The 20,940-nt window shown below is 40.6% G+C and overlaps 1 protein-coding gene across 4 annotated transcripts in view; it reads left to right on the forward strand.

Moving 5' to 3' along the window:
- Window positions 1-20,940, forward strand: part of usp43b (ubiquitin specific peptidase 43b) — a 90,774-nt gene that overhangs the window by 51,656 nt on the left and 18,178 nt on the right. For all 4 annotated transcript variants that reach the window (XM_044100525.1, XM_044100523.1, XM_044100524.1 and 1 more), the window contains 5 exons: window positions 3,425-3,517; window positions 9,369-9,504; window positions 9,598-9,742; window positions 15,461-15,623; window positions 19,040-19,151. In XM_044100525.1, coding sequence (XP_043956460.1) covers window positions 3,425-3,517; window positions 9,369-9,504; window positions 9,598-9,742; window positions 15,461-15,623; window positions 19,040-19,151 — 649 coding nt within the window. The remainder of the gene's footprint in view (window positions 1-3,424; window positions 3,518-9,368; window positions 9,505-9,597; window positions 9,743-15,460; window positions 15,624-19,039; window positions 19,152-20,940) is intronic.

Consider the following 20,940-nt stretch of genomic DNA (forward strand, 5'->3'; position numbering starts at 1 on the left):
CATGGAAACACTGTTCCACTGTTTATGGAAGCATGGTGCTTCCGGCACGTTTTTCGTTAAGCGAGTGACTGAAGGTCATTGCGCGTAACGGAAACCCTGTACATTCTAGACACTAACAGGTACCATAGAATTACACAAAACTCCGTGCGGGACGGCGGAGTCCCTGCTCAACATTCAGTGAAAGAGATGTACGGAGCCTGGTGCCGGAAGCCCCGTTGAAAGGCTGTTTATATCGTTTTAAACTGTGTGATGGTGAGGGTGAGCGGGAATAAAAATAGTAATAGGTATTTTGTTCCATATAACACAGTAGGAGTGAAACCGGTAAACATTTTATGGATGCAAACTCGACTAAAAACCAACCTGTTCAGGATTGTATTAGAAACGTAATCAATTACAAATTTATTGATGGAACTTGATTCTTTGTCGTGTTTTGATTGTTGATTCTACGTTGCTTTGTGTTTCTGTGTTTGATTTGATGTAAAGCACTTTGAAATTCCTTGCTGCTAAAATGTGCTTTACCAAAAAAAAAAATTGATTGATTGATTGATTGATTGATTGATTGAATAATGGATGGCGCCATCTAAGAAAAAGGTTTCTTTAAATAGTTTAAAAAAAAACAAAAAAACATTCGAATGATGAGCTGGAACATTGAAAGAACTGAAGAAAATCCGTTCCTGAAGCCGGCTTCCAGTTTTCTGAAGGATGCTTTTGTCTGGACGTACAGGAGGAAGTCCTCACAGGCAATCAAGTATTTCACTGCTTGTCCAGCAATTAAAACCCTCACAGTTGACTGAAAATAGAGCCGACTCTTTTCCTCGCTTGAAAGAAATTCTTTTGAGAGCTGCAAGCCTCTCTTCAGAGCTTAAAGTTGGAGCATTAAAGGACAATGGCTCTCTTTGAGCAGCTTGTTTAGAAGTTAGAAGAAGTTGCTCGACTGGATAGAGAGCATGTGTCTTTATGTGTATAACAGTTGCATGAAAATGTTGCAAACCTACTGTATTTTTTTATTTTTTTTAATAACAAATGTCAAAAAAAAAAAAATGATTTCCTGTCTTTCACTGTGATGTCCCAGACGTTTTTATTGTAGTCTCAATTCTCCCAACATACATTAATTACACTCTGTGTTTTATTGCTGCCGGGTCATTCCACACCTGTCCTCACTTTATGTACGGCATGGTGGGTCGTGCATCACATCACCCCACAGCTCCAGATTTATACCACCCACGATCCAAGTCTAGGAAGTGAAAGGCAGGAGCAGAGGAAATGCATCACTCCCTTGTTGATTCCATTGACGTATCGCTTCCCAAACGGGCGACTGGGGCTCCTGCTTTCAGTCCGACCACAGAGGCGAAATACATGGAGTGGGACCGTCTGAGCAGACGTCCCAGTCCCACGGTCGCTCCAATTTCAGACATATTGTAGCCCTGAGGAGTCACACACTTCTTTTGCCAATTAAACAAACAAGAAGAAGAAGAAATGCAGAGAAAATAATAGAAATATCCCTTATTGTCCCACATTGGGGAAATTCAAGTGTAACGGCAACAAAGAAACAAGCTAATCTAAAGAATTATGCTAATGCTAATGCTATGCTATAATGTCTTCTTTTATGTGTGTAGCTATATATATATATATATATATATATATATATATATATATATATATATATATATATATATATATATATATATCATGGTTATTACACCAAATGTTGCGTTCTGAACTCTTCCCAAATTAAAGCATTAGTATTGTTGTTTCTAAATTAAAATTAACTTGTTTTCTTTGCGTTATTTGAGGTCTTAACGCGCTGCATCTTTTCCGTTATTTTGTCCACTTCTCATTTTCTGCAAATAAATACTAAATCTCTGCGTGGAATCACGGAGACATGTTGTCAGTAGTTCGTAGAATAAAAGAACAACGTTCATTTCACGCAAACATAGACCTGCGAAAGGTCAAAGGAGAGAAATTGATCAGTTTAAGTGGTGTCTTCATTTTTCCGGAGCTGTATTATGTATCAAAATATCAAAAAAAAAAAAAAAAAAAAAAAAAAACAAGTTAGGAATAATAATATGCTGTGGAGTAAAGGCAAAATTATAGCATAATCTAAAATATTATACTTCAGTCCAAGGAATGTGCAACTGAGTAGGATATTTATTTTTAAATGGACATGTATTAGTGTATTACAGCAAAAGACTATTTACAATATATGAAAAATAAGCAACAGAGAAATGCAAATAGCACCAGGAGTGTTTTTAAAAATGAGTAAACACTATGAAAATTACCAGCAGGAATCCAAACACTTATTGATTTTATTGGGATCAGTGACGATAATAGAGTCTAACAGCAGGGAGGAAGGATCTCCTGTAACGCTCCTCTGTGCTCCTAGGATGCAGCAGCTGTACGGCTCAGCAACAGCTTCACATATGGGGGTTCTGGTTAAATGCGGTGCCTCGCAAAAGTGGTCAAAACCCTTAAATATTTTCAGGTTGTGTTTTGTTACAAAGTCCAAAGTATTTAGTGGAGCTTGGAGGTAAATCTTCCAACGACTCAAACATGAAGACAACCATTAGTTTCACCTTATGTGTGTAAAGCTGGTAGTGACGGACTGTAAGAGTTGCTTCTACAATGTGCTGACCCAGGAGTCTAACACTTTGCGCCAGGCCAAAAGTTCATGACAGTGGTTGACGCCCATGTTGATATTTTCTGTTATAAAAATAAAAAGTCGATTTTGTCTTCATTTTATTTTTCTGGCTGCATAAAGGTAGACTATGTTCACATCCCTTTAAGACGCTGCGCTACGTCTCCAGGCATTCATTTTAGGCCACTTAGTTTGTGTTAATCTGTTACATAACATCCAGATTTAAAATAAAAAAAAAACCATGGATGTTTGTAACTGTAACATAGCAAAATGTGGAAACAACGTGCTTTCTGTATTTGGTGTCCAAAACGTCTTAACGCTTTTTCGTGCAGCTTGAAATTACTACCTGACTGTCATAAATCATTTAGCAGGTTATTTCTGCCGCTTTCATTCATTTCTGTGCGTTCAGATGTACAGAGGGAAAGTTGCCTTCACTTCTCACAGAAAGTGATGCAACAAGATGGAAACCTTTTCTGGTCTCCCCCTCCCCCTCACCCCCTTTTTCACCCCCCAGGGGGGCAGCTTGTATTAATTCTGACCCCACCCGTTCACATCCATTGCCTCTGTGATTCATCACCAGTTGCATCACTCATCGTTTTCCCTTCTCGCAATCAGATCAAGGCGTCGCGGCGGCACAACGGCGTCATTTTCAACCGCGTTCACGGTTCAACTCCTAAACCAGTAGAAGGTCTTTGTGTGTGTGTGTGTGTGTGTGTGTGTGTGTGTGTGTGTCGGTTCAGAAATCAAATAAAGTTGTGTTTTGTTGTTGCTGTTCTTTCTTTTCCTCAGATCTTCCCTGACGTGTCCCCACTGCCTGAAACAGAGCAACACCTTTGACCCTTTCCTCTGCATCTCGTTACCCATCCCTCTCCACCAGACCAGGTGAGCCGACTCTCTTTAGGCTGACATCTACGCGCCTGGTGGAAAATGCAGCCAGCGTGAGGTGAAGGTCTCTAACAGGTTGACAGTAACTGAGGCTATCAGTTCTTTAAGGAATTACCTGAGTGTTGTACTGGATATTTTGCGAGGAGGGAAAAGCTTGACTAAAGATGGGAATAGAAAATTCTACAAGGTTTAGGAAAACATAAACAAACACAAGCTGAAGAGTGACTGGGCAACTTCGTGCTTTGGTTGTGCGCTCCTCACTGATGCTGGTACAGAAAAGGAAAAGACTCACAATATCAAGGAACAATGTCTCATTCAACCTCACTTCGCTACACCCACGTTATCCTCTGTGGCAGGTTGGGAGCGCTCGCTCTGCTCAGGAAATCCTGGCATTTTTAAACGCTCCATTCAAACTCTCCTTTTGTATTTATGCGTCCGTTTGAGCATTCACACACACATGCGCACGGGAAAAATAATCTAGGTGTAAGAATGTAATGAGATACGGTGAGTTCTTTGCACATTTATTCAGTCTTTCCTCTTTTTTTTTTTTTCTTTTTTTTTTCTCCACATTTTTACATGTCAGAACTTCATATTTCAATTTATTTTTGGTGGGTTTTTGTGTGAAAGGTCAACATAAGTCAGCATAATCTGGACGCAGAACATAAAAAAATTGAAATCTGAAAATAATATTTTACTCTGATACCCCTAAATTAAATCCAGTGCAACCAATTGCCAATTTCCATTCATCTGCCACTGAGGAACATTTCCACACACCCACCACCTCTGTCAGTGGAATGGCAGCATCGTGCTTCCTTTCATCAACAACAGCAAAGCTGGTTAGAGTTGATGGGAAAATGGAGCTAAAAACAGCCTGTAAAAAAATCTATAAAATAATCAACATTTCCATCGTAGATAGGAATGTTAGCTTAAAATGATGAAGAATTAACTAATTTTTTAAATATGAATTTAATAACAAATTCTGTTTGTTTTTTTTTGTTTTGTTTTTGTTTTTTTTTTTGTGGGGGCATTTTTTGTGTATTAAATGTATTTTTCACAACAGTGTAACATTAAAAATACTAGTGATATTATTAGATCTTTTTAGTGATTAAGTTGGAAATGATGTGCTTTTTTTTTCTTTTTCTTGTTAATTTTCCATAAAGTACAACACCAAATCATAACATGTCTTATTTAGCTAAGCCTAGGATTGCGAAGGTTGCAGACCCCTGGCTCAGATCAAACCAGATCCAGCTGATAAAATGACCCAAAGTCACGATTTAACATTGAACTTGAAATCTGTTGCAAGACTTGAGCGTTTCATACTTTCCATCAACTTTGACTGAGCGTAAACTATTTTGCTAAGGCAGACGGACAAATATTTCAGTCTAAGTGTGCAGCACCGGTTGACTTGCGCCTGCAAATGCAGAGACAGCTGTTGGTACAGGACATTGATAACAACATGTTCGCATCTTCTTCTTCTACTGCACAATGCCGAACAGCTGTGTGTTGATCTGACAATTGAGCACATTGAAGTTTGAGGTCTTAAAATGACATGAGCAGTTTTGTAAGGTACTGGATGAAGTCCAGTTTTTTTGTTTGGTTTTTGGTTGTTGTTTTTTTTATGTATCAACACTAATAAACAAATAATTTCCTGCGTTTTGCTCTGTTCCTCGTCTCGTCCTGTGGAGCTGAGCTGCTGAGGCGTACAGAAGCACCTGCTGGGGCAGCTGTTATGAATCATAATGAGCCAGATGAGCCGCCCTCACTGGCCTTCGACACTCGTCGCATCCTTCCAACTAGAGCCGAAAGGAAAATTGTTAGTTGTTAGTTAAAAACATTAATGGATTCTTTACTTTTTAGAATATTTTAACCCTTCTACTCGTGCTTCACAAATGGTGATTTATTTATTTATTTTTTTTGCCAATTTGCCATTCCTCTCTGGGATTCTACTGTTTTTATCAGGTGTAAGACTTAAACTAACATCCCTGTTAATTCTGAGACAGCTTTGAGAGTTTCATCTTTTTTCTTCACTGTGTGGCAGCCGAGGTGAGACCAAGGGTTTAAACAGATTGTCTTCTGAAGCGTATTTTGAAGCAGAACAGTTCAGCTCATGTACATGGAGGCCAAAAACACACGTTTTGTTCCTCGCCCAACATTCACCGTGGTTAGGAGATCAAACTGTTGGCTCTGTCGTCTGTGTGCTTCATGCTATTTTTAATTCAGGTCATTTGGCTTGCATCGCACGCTGTCATGTAGGATTATTTCTGTTGAAGTTTGTTTTCAGACTTGATGGCGAACTGCGACACCTTTTGTGAAACTTGTTCCGCTCCTCGCCTGTGGTGGCGCTGCACCAAGACCCACTGAAACCAAAACCTGTGAAGAAGACTCTGAACTCTCTCTTCACGAAATGTAAACACAAACGGAGTGACGCGAGATTTTAGCGGTTGTTGGATTCCAAGCCATTTCTCCTGCTAGCGCTCTATTGGTTGTATTTACCCAGAATGCCATGTGCTGTAGTCCGTTTCCTGCTACAAGAGCAGCTTCCGGTACTCTTTGCAATCGAACCGCGTCAGAGTTCACTTCAACTGAACCAAAATGAAGGTTTCTAGGCAGACCAGAGTTCACTTTATTGGTCTGCATCAGAGTACAATCTTTAAAGAAACTAGAATTAGATTACAGCAGGATAAACAGGAAGCTAACGGCTAAAAGGGGCTGGGCTCATCGAACTTTGCTTCCTCACGAAGTTAAGGTAAAGTTAAGGTAGGAGACTTTAGACCACCAATGATATTTCGCTAACAAAAAGTAGGTTGAGCTAACCCTGAAGTGCTAATCCTAATTATTAGCTCCGCTAACGCTAATGGTTCCATCTTTCTACACTGCAGCCTCTCTGGCTTTACAGCCAGTCACACCTTTACACATAAGACCAAAATAATTCACTTGGTTGGCATCATTAGGTGTTTGTTTATTTAGCACAACCCTAAACATGAAATAGACTGGGGTTCACTGCCTTTAGTTTATGAGACCCAGACTTATTATTGAGATTATTTTGGTTATAATTCACAAATCTGATGCTTCTAACACGTTTAGAACTGAATAAACCTGTTACATTGTCCGTGAATCCTCTCCGGTAATCAAAAAAGCAAATCCAATTAACCAATATGGCATTTTTGAGATTGGAGCTCATTTGAAGATGCAGAAGTTCAAGTTCCTCTTGGACTAGCCAATAGTCTCAGTCTGCAGGAACATCTAATCTGGGTTTTTACTAAATGAAGAGAGTTACCTGCTGCAAGATGCTAGCTCCTTATAACCTTTTGACACAACCCCAAAATTAAGAACTCTAATGTTTTGCTTGACTGTCTTATATCAAAGTTTTGTCCTGCCTTTGATGGACTCTCCCTCTTGTAAATACTCGCACTCTCACCCGGTGAAACTCGAGCAAATAGAAGAAAATGAGTGATATAAATGAGTCTGACAGCACACGACTTGAGGCAAAGCGACTCCAGCATCACACCGAGGGATCTACAAGTAACTCCCACAGCCGCACACGTCAAAGAGTAAGACGTCTCCGATCAGAAAGAGAGTTCATCTGTTTGACCTTCCTTACACATGAGCGCGGGAGAAAAAGAACGTCGCTGTCAGAGAAGAGCCTAAGAGTAAAAACCTACAGCTCTCAGGCAATTCCACCAAGTATCGACTCAAAGAGGAAAACTTCACAGGGTTATCGAATGACGCCCTCAGAACGGATCCCGTTGAGTTTTTGTGGGAGGATTTTTAAACCGGCAGTGTTTAAACCGAGTTGTAATTTCCTCAGAGATACGGAGCTGAAAACTGTTTCCGTACAAAAATGAACTCAAACTGATTATCAATCCACCAAACGTTAATTTTTGAGGAGTTTGACCTCTTGACTCAAATGTCTGAACTCACAGTGACCCAATAGGTGATAGACGATGTTCATTATAAACTAACTAAGCTAAGTCCTGATGTTTTAGAGTAGACTTGTTAGGTGGTCAACCTATTGTTTTTTTCAGTTTCTTTTAAAAAAAAATATTATTTCTACATTGGCTGTTATGTTCCTAATTGTGCTGAGTTTGACATGTTTGACCAAGCTCGTGAAGCTATTGGTGTATTTAAGTGCCGTACTGGTGCTGAGTTATAAAGTAAATTTACAATTCAGTACATTTGTGTCTGCGTTTGGAAAAAAATAAACGTCTTCAGTCAGTTCTGCTCTGTTTTTCTGTATCGGATCGTTATCGGCCGATACTAAACCTCAGATATCGTTATTGTTATCGGAGGTGAAAAAAGTGGAAAGTCAGTACATCCCTAGTAATGAATCGAGTATTGATAAGTGATAAGTAATCAGACCATTAAGGAATTTCTAAACCAGGAAGTGACAACTATAGAAGTTCTAGACGCGAGAGCTGAAATCGAGGTATTGAGTCTGGAAGACGAAAAGGAGGAGGACTGGATTACTGCAACCAAGACTGACAATCTGCCAACTCACGAGAGGCTTGCTGTCCTGTTGTGCAGCTTGCTGAGCTGAGGTTTCAGAGCTGGTAAGGCGTCAGACCGTCAACCGCAGAGTCCTTGAGGAAATGAGCAACACAGGAAGGAGGAAACGGAGGGAAAAGAATGACCAGAAGAACAAATGACAGTACGGGGAAATATAAACGTACGTGTCTATGTTTCAAATCTAGAAAAATAAATCAGTCTATATTCTTTTTTGGGAAAACTTGATGCATAATGTACCATTTTCGCCAATAGTTTTCGACTGAGAAAGACGTGCAGAATGTAATTATTAAGCCTCTTTTGTAGTGGAAGTGAGATGGGGTTTTTTTTTTTCCTCTCTCTCGTTGGAACGGGTAAAAGTTAAAGTGACCTTGGCGCAAAAAATTACTTTTATAATCAAAATTCATGTCGTTCACGTCCTCATTGAATTTTTAACTCTATAAACTTTGTAGTTCTTAACCTTTATTAACCTCCCGCCGCTGGAACAGAGTCTACACTCGGACACAGCCTGCCTTATATTCAGCTCTGAGGGCCTTTTTTTTAATGAAACACAGCGGCCTTACTTTCCCCACATGTTGCACATGTGCAATGAATGCTTTGTGAAATTTTTTATTTTTTTTTACCTTAACAACTTTGTTCCCAATGCTTCCAAACATCAGCAAAATGTATCAGTTAAGCTGCTTTACAGGGGAAGTAGCAATTCTGCAGGAATGGTGTGTGGTGCTGATATTATTTATAAACCCTTCTCTTTATTTGAATTTGTGTGGTTTATATATTTATTTTTTATGATCAGAGACCCTTTTTGGTACAAAAACTCGGCTCATAATCCATGTTTTTGTCAGGTTTTTTTATTTATCTCAGCTAAATAATTTTGTAATTGATTTCTTATGGTGATTAAACAAAATCAAATTTACATTGATGCATATAATCATATTTATACTTTAAAATGGCAAAAAAGAAGAAAAAAAAGGATAATACTCTCTGCTTATCTCATTCTGTATAATTGCTGTCTTTTTCTTTTATTTTTTTGGCTGGCTGGTTTTGTCTGAGGAATAATCTGTTCCTGACACTGCAGACTTTTCGTCCACCGCAGAGGTCCGATCCAAGCGCTGCCTGCTTTAAAAAATGCAACAGAGATCTCCCATTATTTCACACTCATAAAGCTGAGTCCTAATTATTTATTATTTATGCTAAAAAGCATTGCTCTATTTATGGATGCCTTCTTCTGTCCCTTCATGGCAGCGGAGGATCCAAACAAAGAAAGAAAGGGGGGGAAAAAAAGAACAGAAATCAAAAATGGAAGACGCTTTACGTCTCGTTTTCTCTTGTCCTTTGTATTCGTCAGGCTGCTGTGTGTCACTCTGGTGTTCAGCACCAAAGGCCAGCGGTACCTGCGGGTCGGCATGGCCGTGCCTCTGTTCGGCTCCGTGGCCTGCCTGAGGAGGATGGTGGCGGACGAGGGCAAGCTCTCCCCAGACCAGGTAACTCTTGAAAGCAACAGAACGAGGAAGAGCGTGGTTAGAGGAACCTGAAAGCAATCCGTCTTCCGTGTGTTCGCCGGTGTCATCCTCCAGGTGATCCTCACAGAGGTGTACTCCACCGGGTTCCACCGCTCCTTCTTTGACGAGGACGACCTGACGTGCATCGCCGAGAACGACGTCATCTACGCCTTTCAGGCGCCCCCGCGCTACATCAGAGGGGGCTCAGCGCGCGTCTCAGGTAGCTGTGGGAACTGAGCTCGACTGTTTCTTACCTTAAAAGTTGTTTGTCACCTCAACAAAACAAAACAAAAAAAGCGGCGGCAACGCACGCAGACAGCTGTCACTCTGAGCTCTGCCTCACAAAAAGCATTTATTACAATCTTGGGAGTTTGTCATGTTTTGTCAGGTTACGAGTCACAAACTTTAGGGAGAAAGTTTGAATAATAGACCAGCACAAAGCGGTGTTTGATCGTGAAGCAGAAGGAAAAACTTAGTTTTCAAAAGTTGTGCAAATGGAAATCTGAAAAGTGTGACCTCATGTGATCTCCTTATATTTGATAATATTGTTCAGAGAGAAACAGACACATTGTGTTTAGAGTAACTAATTGCATTGTCTGAAATAATTGAAAGAAGGTTGGCTGCATTTTATTTGTATACGTTTTACATCAAGGTAGTCCACCTGTTGTTTTTGTCAGTTTCTGGATTATTTCTTTGTTATTGTGTCTTTAAGGATCTCCATAAGATTTTACACTCACTTACAGTTCCAGAAAGTAAAGGAATGGTAACCATAAAAACACCCCATAAACTTTAACACATTTTGGAGGATTTTAATACCCTACAAAGTTCATTTTTACAGTGCATAAGGCTGGTAAAGCATATCTGTGGTTGAAGATTATTCTGAATAAGATAAAGATTGCTTCTGTGTGCAAACTTTGCAACTCAGCTTTTTACATTCAGTTGCAGGAATTGTATTAGACTTCTCCTATGAAAAAAATGCATATGTGCAAAGCTTGATTGAAACATGTGAAGCATTTCGAATGCTTTTCCTTCTGTCTAAGTAGATGGTCTTGCTGGGTTTTAGAAGAAAAAAACTGATGATAATGCCTCCCTAATGCTGGCGTTTCTAACATAACATCAGGAAGTGTCCATTATTCATGAAAAGCGGGCCAAGCAGAATCCTCCATCCAACGCAGAGTGGACTTATGCAAAAGAAATCCCTCACAGTCATAAATAATGTCTCATTAGAGCTGTGTGGTGGTTTCCTAGCATAGCCTCTGGCCACTCTGCCTTTATTGTGTTAGTTTACTATTATTATCTTTGCCAAAAAAGGAGGGTCCAAGATTTTTGTTGTTTTTCTTTTTGGGAATTTGTTGTGAAAAATGTGCAGCTTATGCCATATTGGGTTGAAAAATCATTGCTCTTTATGCAATTTAATTACTTTTACCAGTTAAATAGATGAATTAATCAGAAAATAGGTCGAACTGCCCTCCTGTTGGAGCCACTTTAAGCATTCGGCATGCTGAAGTGGGTAAATGTTCACCAATGCACAAAAAAAATCATCTGAATGCAGCTGCAGGATTGATTCATGCATAAATCATTGCCTTTTTATCAATTAACATATTCATTTCATACTTATTGAATGCAATGTTATTGACTGGACTGCCTACAGCACCGTAAATGCAATTTAAATTTGAACAATATGATCCATAAAATCACATGAAATGGTTTTTGATTAAATCCTAATGACGATCCCATTAAACAATAAATGTAGACATTTTTATATGCAGTTAGCATTTTGTGAAAATATAATAAGCATGGACCCTATTGTACAACCATGCAAACGTATCATCCATTTTACCTCGTGTGCAAGCGAAGGAGTAGAAAGTGACATGATCCTTGGACCGAGTCGAGGAGAAACGAGTAACTGTAAGATCTTTCCACTTGTATTCACTCTCTTGCATCATCCTCTTCCCTCTACACATATTGTGTAATGTGGTCTAATTCAGAATGTCTCCTGTTGTTTCGTAGTCAGTGATGGGAGGGCAGAACCCAAAACAGTTTGAATTCAAAGTTTGTGAAAGACAAGAATCGCAGGAATGACAAGGTTCCTATTCCGTGCATTTCATTTCTAACTTACAAAACTTACAAAGGAAATATTGCTGCTAAAACAGATTTCTCCTTCCATCCGTTTTTCCATTAATCTACTCCCGTTTGTAGGAAGGCCCCGACATGCTTCATGCAAAGTGCCGAAATCGTCTCTCATTGACGTAGACGGGTGATTGTAACATTTTGTCTGCCTTCAGAAGTCAACACCAGGCCCTTATCGAGCTTTGTACACTATTGTGTTAGAAAATGGCACTGTGCCTGGAAAATACTTAACACTGCCCCTTCAAAATGGGTTCTTATCGTACCATATCACTGAGAAAACTATAAAACCCTTGCTAACATTAATCTGGCTAAGCCACAGGGGCTGTGCTGTTATGTAGATTTAATTACAAATATTAAAAGTGGCTGTGAAGCAATTCAGGAGACATAATTACACATGAATATTTGTTATGCTGTACATGTGGCAAAAGCAACAGACACAAATTTTACCCAACCATTGGTTCTGTTCCCTACATTGCAAAGTGGACGCAGTTGCTGTGATGTGGAGGTGTTTAATTACGAGCTTAATGACTGTACTCAGTGCGGCTCAACCGGCGTCTCTGTCTGACATTAAAATAAGTTTGGGGGAACACAGAGGTTACGACAAGTTCACAAGCTTCCTGTAGGTACCAAGAGCCAGTCCTCTGCTTTTCTAGAAAACAGGATTAGTATCAAAGAGTTTGACGGCCAAACACAACCTAGTGAGTTATGTCACACACACTTTATTTATCAGGGAAAAGACCAGAGTAATGAAGTCAGCATCTCCTTAGAGCTTGTCAGCAAAAGAACATTTCCTGGTGGATTGCCGCGTTGATTGACAAAACACCGTGGACTAACACCGGCAGATAACATGCTACCCCAAATGAACCTTACCACAGGGGCCGCTTTTCATTGGCTGATGTCCATTCTACATAGTAGCACGGCTGCCACGTGTGTGGCCGTCTCACAAACACAAGTTAGCTAAGTTCAGCACAATGGCAGTACAGATATAATTTCTACACCTTGAAGCCTGTCTGCTACACAGTCTTACGTTAACTAAACAGATCAATATGCAATGTGTACTGTATCTGACGTACACTAAAGATTTTATTTTAGCAGAAAAGGCTTTGGACTAAACTGTTATTCATGTTAGCCGCTCTAGCACCAAGTACAGTGTATCAGGCCTTGGCACACTCAAACATTTGCCAACAAACCACAGGAATCACCCACTGATTTCAAAAGTAACCTACAAAACGATGAATACTCGACTTTCCCAGCCTTGCAAGAACAATAGGCATCAGTGATCTTGTCCACAGCTATATTGATGTAGAGCAGGGGTGGGCACTCCTGGTCCTTGAGGGCTGGTCTCCTGCAACTTTTAGATGTATCTCTACTTCATCACACCTGAGTCAAATAATGAGGTCATTAGCAGGACTCTGGAGAACCTGACTGCACTTAGGAGGTGATTCAACTATTGGATTCAGTTGTTGGACCAGGGAGACGTCTAAGAGTTGCAGGACACCGGCCCTGGAGGACCAGGATTGCCCAACCCTGACGTAGAGGGTGTGTGGATCTGTCGTTTTCCTCATTGAGCGAAAGCATTTTGCTGTGGCGTGCACAATGTTGGAGGCATCACGTGGCTCAAACATCTTGATCTCATCCAAAAAAGATGACATGAAGTTGTTAGTTCCTCTGTACATTGTAGTAGCTGATATATTGTGAAAATCCGGTAGAAGTGATGCACTAATCGAGTCAAAAATACACTGCAGAGAATCAGTCGAAGTGGAAGACGCCATGTTTACATAGAAACAAGGCGCCGCGAGGCTTTGTTTGTGAGACTTGCGGCCACGTGGAATTTTCTAGGTCGGTTGTGGGCGGAGCTTGGTAAGGCCCATAGCTATGGAAACCTTAACATTAACCTGAAGCTGCTTGGACTCTGTGTCTCTCCAGTCTTTGTCCAGATTTTGGGATGATTTTTCAAATGGAATGCATCAAGTGCTTTAATCTGAAAAGAGACATTAGAGCAACAATTCTCTATCGCCCACTTAAGACACTTCTGTTGTTGTCTCTGGTTCAGGCTTAACACGAAGAATGTGATGGTCATAGCCCATATTCTGGGCACATCTGTTTGGTGACTGACTTCAGACAAAGTCCACACACCTCATGAGTCTCCCTCAAACTATTGAATAGATTATGAGTCACAAACCTCTCCAGGTTTTGGTTCCCCCGCTGGTGGTGCATCATTTTCAACAACACTTTTGTCTTTCCAGTCATACGGGACTCTGTGAACACTCTGTCGTCGTCTTTAAACATGTCATTTTATGACTTACCGTCTTTACGGATGGATTCAGTGAGTCGGTGAGCAGTTTTCCAATTGGCAAGGACTTTCTGTGGTTCACAGGCTGGGGTTTATGAAGCAAGTGACTGAAATAATGTAAGTTTTTAAAGATATTCTATGTTAATGAGATGCACTTTAATAGTCTCTTCAAATTCCTTCCCAGTGAACCGAAAATCTCCAAATGGTAAAGCCTAGGAGACGTCCTACTCCACCCTTCCCTCTATGAGGGTGAGGTTCCACATCCCTAGAGTTGGACCATCACGAAGTGGTCACCCACCTGCCTCCCTATTGTTTGGGAGGTGCCTTGCCATTACTTTTGAGCAACTTTTTCTCCACAGATTCCCTGGAGTTGAGGTGTAACCTTCAGGTATCACCCAGGAACAATCTCTTCTCATAGAGATTGTTCCTGGGTAGTCTTCTCAAATCTGAATTAAGTTTCCATGTTTGTGGTTTTCTGAAATTAAGTTCCTTGAAGTTGTCTCAAACTAATCGCCTGTGATGACAAGAGAGATCAAAACCCTGGACAACATACCATTCAGGCTCACAGCAGTTCTCACACCGCTCTGCCACTTTCACTGTCATAGATTTAACAGAATGTCCTCATGCTTTCCTGCCTATTCTTAATGAGACTGGACTAAAGGTAAGTGTCGTGTCTTCACGTTTCACTGGGAACTTGTGATTTGTTCTTGTTGCAGAGTTTCCTGCTAAAGTAAATGGAAGCATGTGATCAGGCACATTTTCTCGCTCGCTTCATTAGAGAGACATTAAAAAGTGAAAGACTGCATAATAATCATTAGACTCTATCTCGTGGGCAAGACGCTGCATGCTCAAACAGAAGCTTGGTGGTTTGTGAGATCCTCTGACGTGGCGTTTGCTTTGTCAGTGATTAATCGGGAATCATTGGCGTGTAATAAAAATGTTGTGGTTTAAGGAAAGGACAGGTGTTGCGGTCGATCGATACCTCGCTTCAGTGTCTACAAGTTTAATTTATCTCCTCGAACTTCTCTCGAGCTGACACCCGAATGCGCCTGCGTTTTGTGATGACAAAGAAAGGTTGTCCTCTTTGACGTCACATCTCCAAGGGATCTCATCATTTCAGCTTTCCTTCTCAGTCAGACGCACTCCTTTGCGCTGGAAGAGACACGAGGGGAGCAGGGGAGCAGCGTTGCTGCCTGGCACCCCACCAGGACAGGATGTGCAGCAGAAGCAGCATCAGATACAGCCTCCCGCTGATAGAGCAAGCCGCCATTGGTCCATCTGCTCCCCCAACTGAATCACCGTTCTTCAAATAGAAACTGCTGTCTTGCCAATTTGTGTATCTTCGTAATCTGACTCAGTCCCTCGTTTGAGGTGTTAACTGAGGTTCAGCGGTCATTGCTTCTGAGCTTACAAAAGCATCTGAGCTGTGAGCTTATCTATGCAAGCAATGTGAAAAGGAGAAAAATGGAGGGTTCTCCAAACCCTGCTTCCTGTTCCTCCTATCTCTTTACTCAGGGTATCATCACAGCCTGCCGTCATCTCCTTACTCCTCCGGGCCTGAGGGTCAAAGGTTACCTTCATCTGGAGCCTTATCATCAGAGTTCCTCAACCACGGTGTCCCAGTCAAGATCCTGCTGCTGGTGTGCAATGCTGCTGGAACAGGCCAGCAGACTGTAAGGTAAATATACCATTTATTTAGTAGCAGGTTAGAAACCACTCCAAGGCAATGAAGACATGTCAAGTGTGGGTTTAAAGTCAGACATAAAACCTCCTAAAAAAGTGTATCTGTTCAAGTTGCTAGCATTAGATTTTCAGACCATACTTGTCTGTAATCTTCAGGTTTCAAAATCCACTTTATCGACTTACCGATTAAGAAAAAGTTAAAGAAAACACCAAAAAATAAAAGCATGTTAAATTCCAAAGACAGTCTCTAAAGGTTGTAGATGTTCTCATTTCCCTGTGGAAAGAAGACGATAAAGTAGAGGGAGACAGAGGGTCATTAGTGCAACCCATTAACTCAATTACACTGTTTAAATCATGAATGGATCTTCCGTACAAATGTGATAACCATTTAATGGGAAATTAGCACATTATCCAACACTCGACAATAGATTTTGGGGGGAATAATCACCAAAGTACAATTTTTTTCCCTTCAAGTTTGATTTTGTTCTCTGTACAATTTGATTTCAAAGGTTTTAGCGCTGTCAATCACTCTCGTGCTCACCCCCATCCGCTTGCTCCTTGCTGAGCTACAGCTGGTTCACCACAACATGGCCTGCCACCAATGCTAAGGCTAGTTAGCATAGCCACAAATGATGGCGAATAAATGTTTTTCCTGTAACGGTGAGATGTTTTTCCACCATTAGCACATTGAGCAGCGTACAAGAGATTGATGGACAGCGCTAAGACACTCCTCCTGGCTCTGGTTGGTTGTTTTCGGTCGGGAGCGGAACGTTTTTGGCAGACCATTGGAGTAGCACAAGAAGGAGGTGAAGGACATCGATATTTTTTTGTTTGTTTTTTTCTACAGACTTGCTGTCTCATATCAAACTGTCACTACATGGTGACAAAACATATTTTTGTAAAAGTTTCATACTGCACCTTTAATTACCTCGATCAACTTAAATCCAGGGCCCATCATATGTTGCTCCCCTCTGAAGCTCGGAAAGCATTTCTTCATCTCCATTATAAAAAAGCTCAAATGAATTTGGATCTCAGTGAGGCTAGCTCCCAATCAAGCGACAGCTCTAACATCCGGCGCCGCGAGGAGCGCCGCCATGTCGTCTCACTGTCACGGTCCAAAGAGGTCAATACAGGTGAGATGACCAACACCGCAGTGGAAAAGTTAGCTCCCATCCACGAGGGCCGTTATTTCTTTTTCTCATTGCTCAATCCACCCACACGTCCTCCTCCTGTCCCCTCATCAGATGACAGCTGGAGAGCCCGGCCGAGCCAAGAACACAACATCGAAGTCGCATACACTCGGTTTTCATTCCCAGGTCTTTAATCTAGAATAACATCACAGGTACATTACCAAAAAAAAACTCTCCACTTTCTTCACATCTCTAAACTGTGGAGTCGTGTTTCTAACGTGGAAAAATTCCAAACGTTCTTATCGTCTCTTTTCCAAAGTTGGGATGGAATCTGTGATGTTTCAGTCCGGCCACGCTTTTCTGCTGGTTCTCTGCGTGGAGGCAGGTGAAGACATAAAACACGCACGCACACACATTTCTGACTTTCCTGGCTGTAAGGAGAGACTTTATTGCCTGATCTGCAGCATTTCTCTGATGGGTGGGTGAAATGCACAAAGCATGTCCTGCAGCTGGTATCGGAGCTTCAAGAGCCGCCAGACACGCACGTTTTTGGGACAACTAAATGCAACCTTGCATTAACGTACTAGGACGTTGTGCATGTCTTGTCTGGGCGAAGAAGACAAAAGTCTGGACTGTTTCTGTTAAAGCACACAAAGCTTCTCAAACACCTCAGCAGATTCAGGACTGACTGTGTGTGCTGTAAACAGAAACATGCCTTTTCAGGGGCCTGACATTTCTGGATAAAAAATTCTTTTTTGACCTCATAAAGTACAATTTTCAGAACTATATCAGCTCTTTATTATCAAAATGAACAGAAATAAAGACTCAAATTTAATTTTGTGCGCAGTTAATCCACATATTATACCATATTTACCATTTATTTTATAATTAGCATTTTTAGTAGAGTAGAGTTTAATTCTACTTTAAGCTCAAAGCAGAATAACTTTTAGCTTGAATTAAAGCTAAGCTTTTCATTTTAAAAAAATTCAACCCTCCCCACCTCAAGAGGGCTCCCAAGAGCATCATTTGATTTTACTTAGTAGTGCACATTTTGCAAATTTTTAGATTTTAAAAGTAATAGACATTAAACTTGCTAACTTGTTTACTGTAAAATTCAGTGTTTGTCTGCAGATGGTATTACATTATTATCCCATACTCTCCATTTAAAGATGCAAATTAATTAGAGCATATTTTCTTGTCCGCTGTTCCTGTAAAATTAAAATAGTTGCACCAGTAAGATCTGAGATAATTACAAATTACACTAATATTAGAAGGTATGTTACACACATAGTGTAGCCGAGGAACAACAAAGTATCTGGTGTTGACATGTTGGTGTAGGGGGGCCCGAATTAAAATCTGCTTTGGGTCCCTAAAAGGCTTTCACCGGCCCTGCTGGATGGCATAAACAAAACCAAACAGATACCCAAATTAACTTAAAAGCAGAGTAAAAATCAATTCATTAATCAAACATGAAAACAACCAAAATACTCAAATTCCTACCTTATGTCATACAATCACATCTCAGGATTCTCATATTCTGATCTGTACATTAGGAGCCTGGGGGGAGATACCTAAATAAAACACAGTCAAACCTTTAAAATAAGTGATAAACTGTGAAAAAAGTTTTACTGAATTTGTCCTGCTGTTCACACGTTGCACCTTATGTTTTCCAGCTCTACCCCCAGTGTTACGTTATTAATCTGTTGATCATATTCTCTCCAGTTTCCCATTTTTTGGTGAAACTAAAGAATTAAATGAACTTTTCATTGGTATTTGTCTCTTTTTTGTGTGTTACATGCCACCTTTATCTTCTCGTTCAATCACATCTTCACTCCAGCTTCTGTTGTAGCGTCTCAGTGAGAAAGCGAAACAATAACGATACGTTATTAGCTTCATGCAAAAATATTGCCATAAAACAAATTAACTTTGAGTCGTTATGCACGTCTCTCCCTTTCTGCCCGGTTACTGAATGGTTCTGGATGCTCATGTTGTTTCACATAAATAAATCTCCCCGATCGCTGGGGACGGGTGCCCCCAATTAGACGTGTGTTGTAATAGGCATGTCATGTGATCCGTCATCTCCGAGAAATGATTTTCCCTCCTTGTTGTCCTCCTCTGCCCTTCCGTGGAAGTTTTGCGATGAGAACTGTGTGCCAGTGCGACGCATGACCAATAAAAGTAAAAAAAATAAAAACATGAGCGTCATTGTGACTGAGCACAGCTAATGTGGGTTTGGTTGTTCCGTTTTATGTCATCAATTACCTTTTATGTTTGTTGGAAGGTTTGGGCCGCCATTCCTAATGAGGGAGGACCGGTCTATTTCCTGGGACCAACTCCAGCAGAGCATCCTCAGCAAGCTGTATTACCTGATGGTCAACGGCGCTCACGCCCAGGTAGTCGGTTTACACCAGTATTCATGTGACGGTGAATGTGAAGATGTTTTGTTTTACTTCCGCTACTGCATTTTTCTGCCCAGAATTGGTGGTAGGCATCCTTTTAAAGGGGAAAGAATCCCATCTTTCACATTTTTCTGCTTCCGTTTGGGTCTCGGCTTCTTCTAGAAGTGCTCGTCCACTTGATGTTTGGCAAAAACCTCACAATTTTTGAGTCAAATTAACATCAGCGTAATTTGTACAGTGTGTAGAGTTATGCTAATCTGTTCAAGGAAGCAGAATAGATCACCATTAAGGAGCAAGAATCTTACTATATTGTCACTTAAAGCAAAGTAGGCAGCCAATGAAGTAAAAAAAAAAAAAAAAATCACAAAGTAGCAATGAAATTATGTGGCAGTAATTTAATCAGGATATTAAAAAAGGGGGTAAAATAAGGACCCATCTATGAAATTTATATAACCTATATAGAGCGTCCATGTGTGAGCGTGGGTGTGTTGTGAGCGCTGGCTGAACCGGGACACGGTTTCCGTCTGCCACGTCGGCTGGCGCACCTGTTCCTGAGCGGGTTTATTGGCGAGAGAGAGGGAAGCGTGGCCGCCCGACGGCGCCGGGTAAACCCGGTGGGAAGGGAAGCGCCAGCCGGAGCCGCTGCCGAACGTCTCGCGGCTCTCAGGGGCGCGGCTAAGTAGCCTCAGGTGATCTGTTCCCTGGCCAAGTCACGGTCCACCACAGAGACTGGAGCAGAGAATCATGTATTGAAAGCGTTTTTCAATGAATATAATGGTAATGGCATAATATTGCAAGATAGCATTCTCATAGGTAAAAAAAAAAACAAAAAACGTCAACAACTTTAAATTCTGATGGAGATTTAACACTGGAACTGGAAGACATTTTAACTATCCAAATAAAGAAAATAACAGAAACAGCAAATACAATGAATTATAAAGTCTCTGTGGACAAAATTGTCCTTCAAAAGTAGGGCTAGTTGAGACAAAAGCTCTAGACTGAAGACTTTTATCATCCCGTTCTTGGTAGAAAAAGAGAGAAAAAAAAACAAAAAACAACTAATCGTGCGAATAGAAATTATTGACCTTGTTTTATTTATCATGTGATTAATTGATTTATTGCTTATTGTGACGCCTGGAGTTTCCTGGCGTGTCAGATTTTTATACTTTGGAGCGATGACGTATGGGGCATTTTGGGGAAATTGTGGTTGGTGATTTCACAGAAGAGCTTTGGATTCAACGTTGTGAGAGCTCTGGTGGAGCCAGCTGAACATTAACAAAACAAAACCATCATCGTCCTACCACTTCCTGTTGTCTTCTTTGTTGTTCCTGCCAGTAGTAACATGCGGCAGTTAATCACGTGATTCCTGTGATGCTAACAAAAGTATCTCCATTGCAGTTTTGCGTAATACATCTAATTCGATAAAGCTGAAAAAACACCTCCTCCAGCACAAAAAACATTTATCGAAAAACGTTTGTTTTGTTTCTTTTTTTTTTCAAATTTGCCGTGTTTTCATTAAGTAAATTTATTTCCATAATTTCAATTAGTGCGATGCTATGGTTAATGGAAACCCAGTTTTTGAAATGCTGTCATGATCTGACAAATAAAAAAGAAAAAAAGTGAAACACTTTTGGGGGTGTGAATACTTTTTTTCTTATTTTTAAATGTAACTTTTTATTACTTTTCCGAAGAAATCTAAATTTTCTGTTGTTGGCTGACATATTAAAGAAAAACTTGGTCGTTATTGCTTCCAAAGGTGGATCAACAAATTATTATTACTTAA

Source organism: Gambusia affinis, linkage group LG19, assembly GCF_019740435.1.
Source record: "Gambusia affinis linkage group LG19, SWU_Gaff_1.0, whole genome shotgun sequence".
Classification (NCBI taxonomy): Eukaryota; Metazoa; Chordata; class Actinopteri; order Cyprinodontiformes; family Poeciliidae; genus Gambusia; species Gambusia affinis.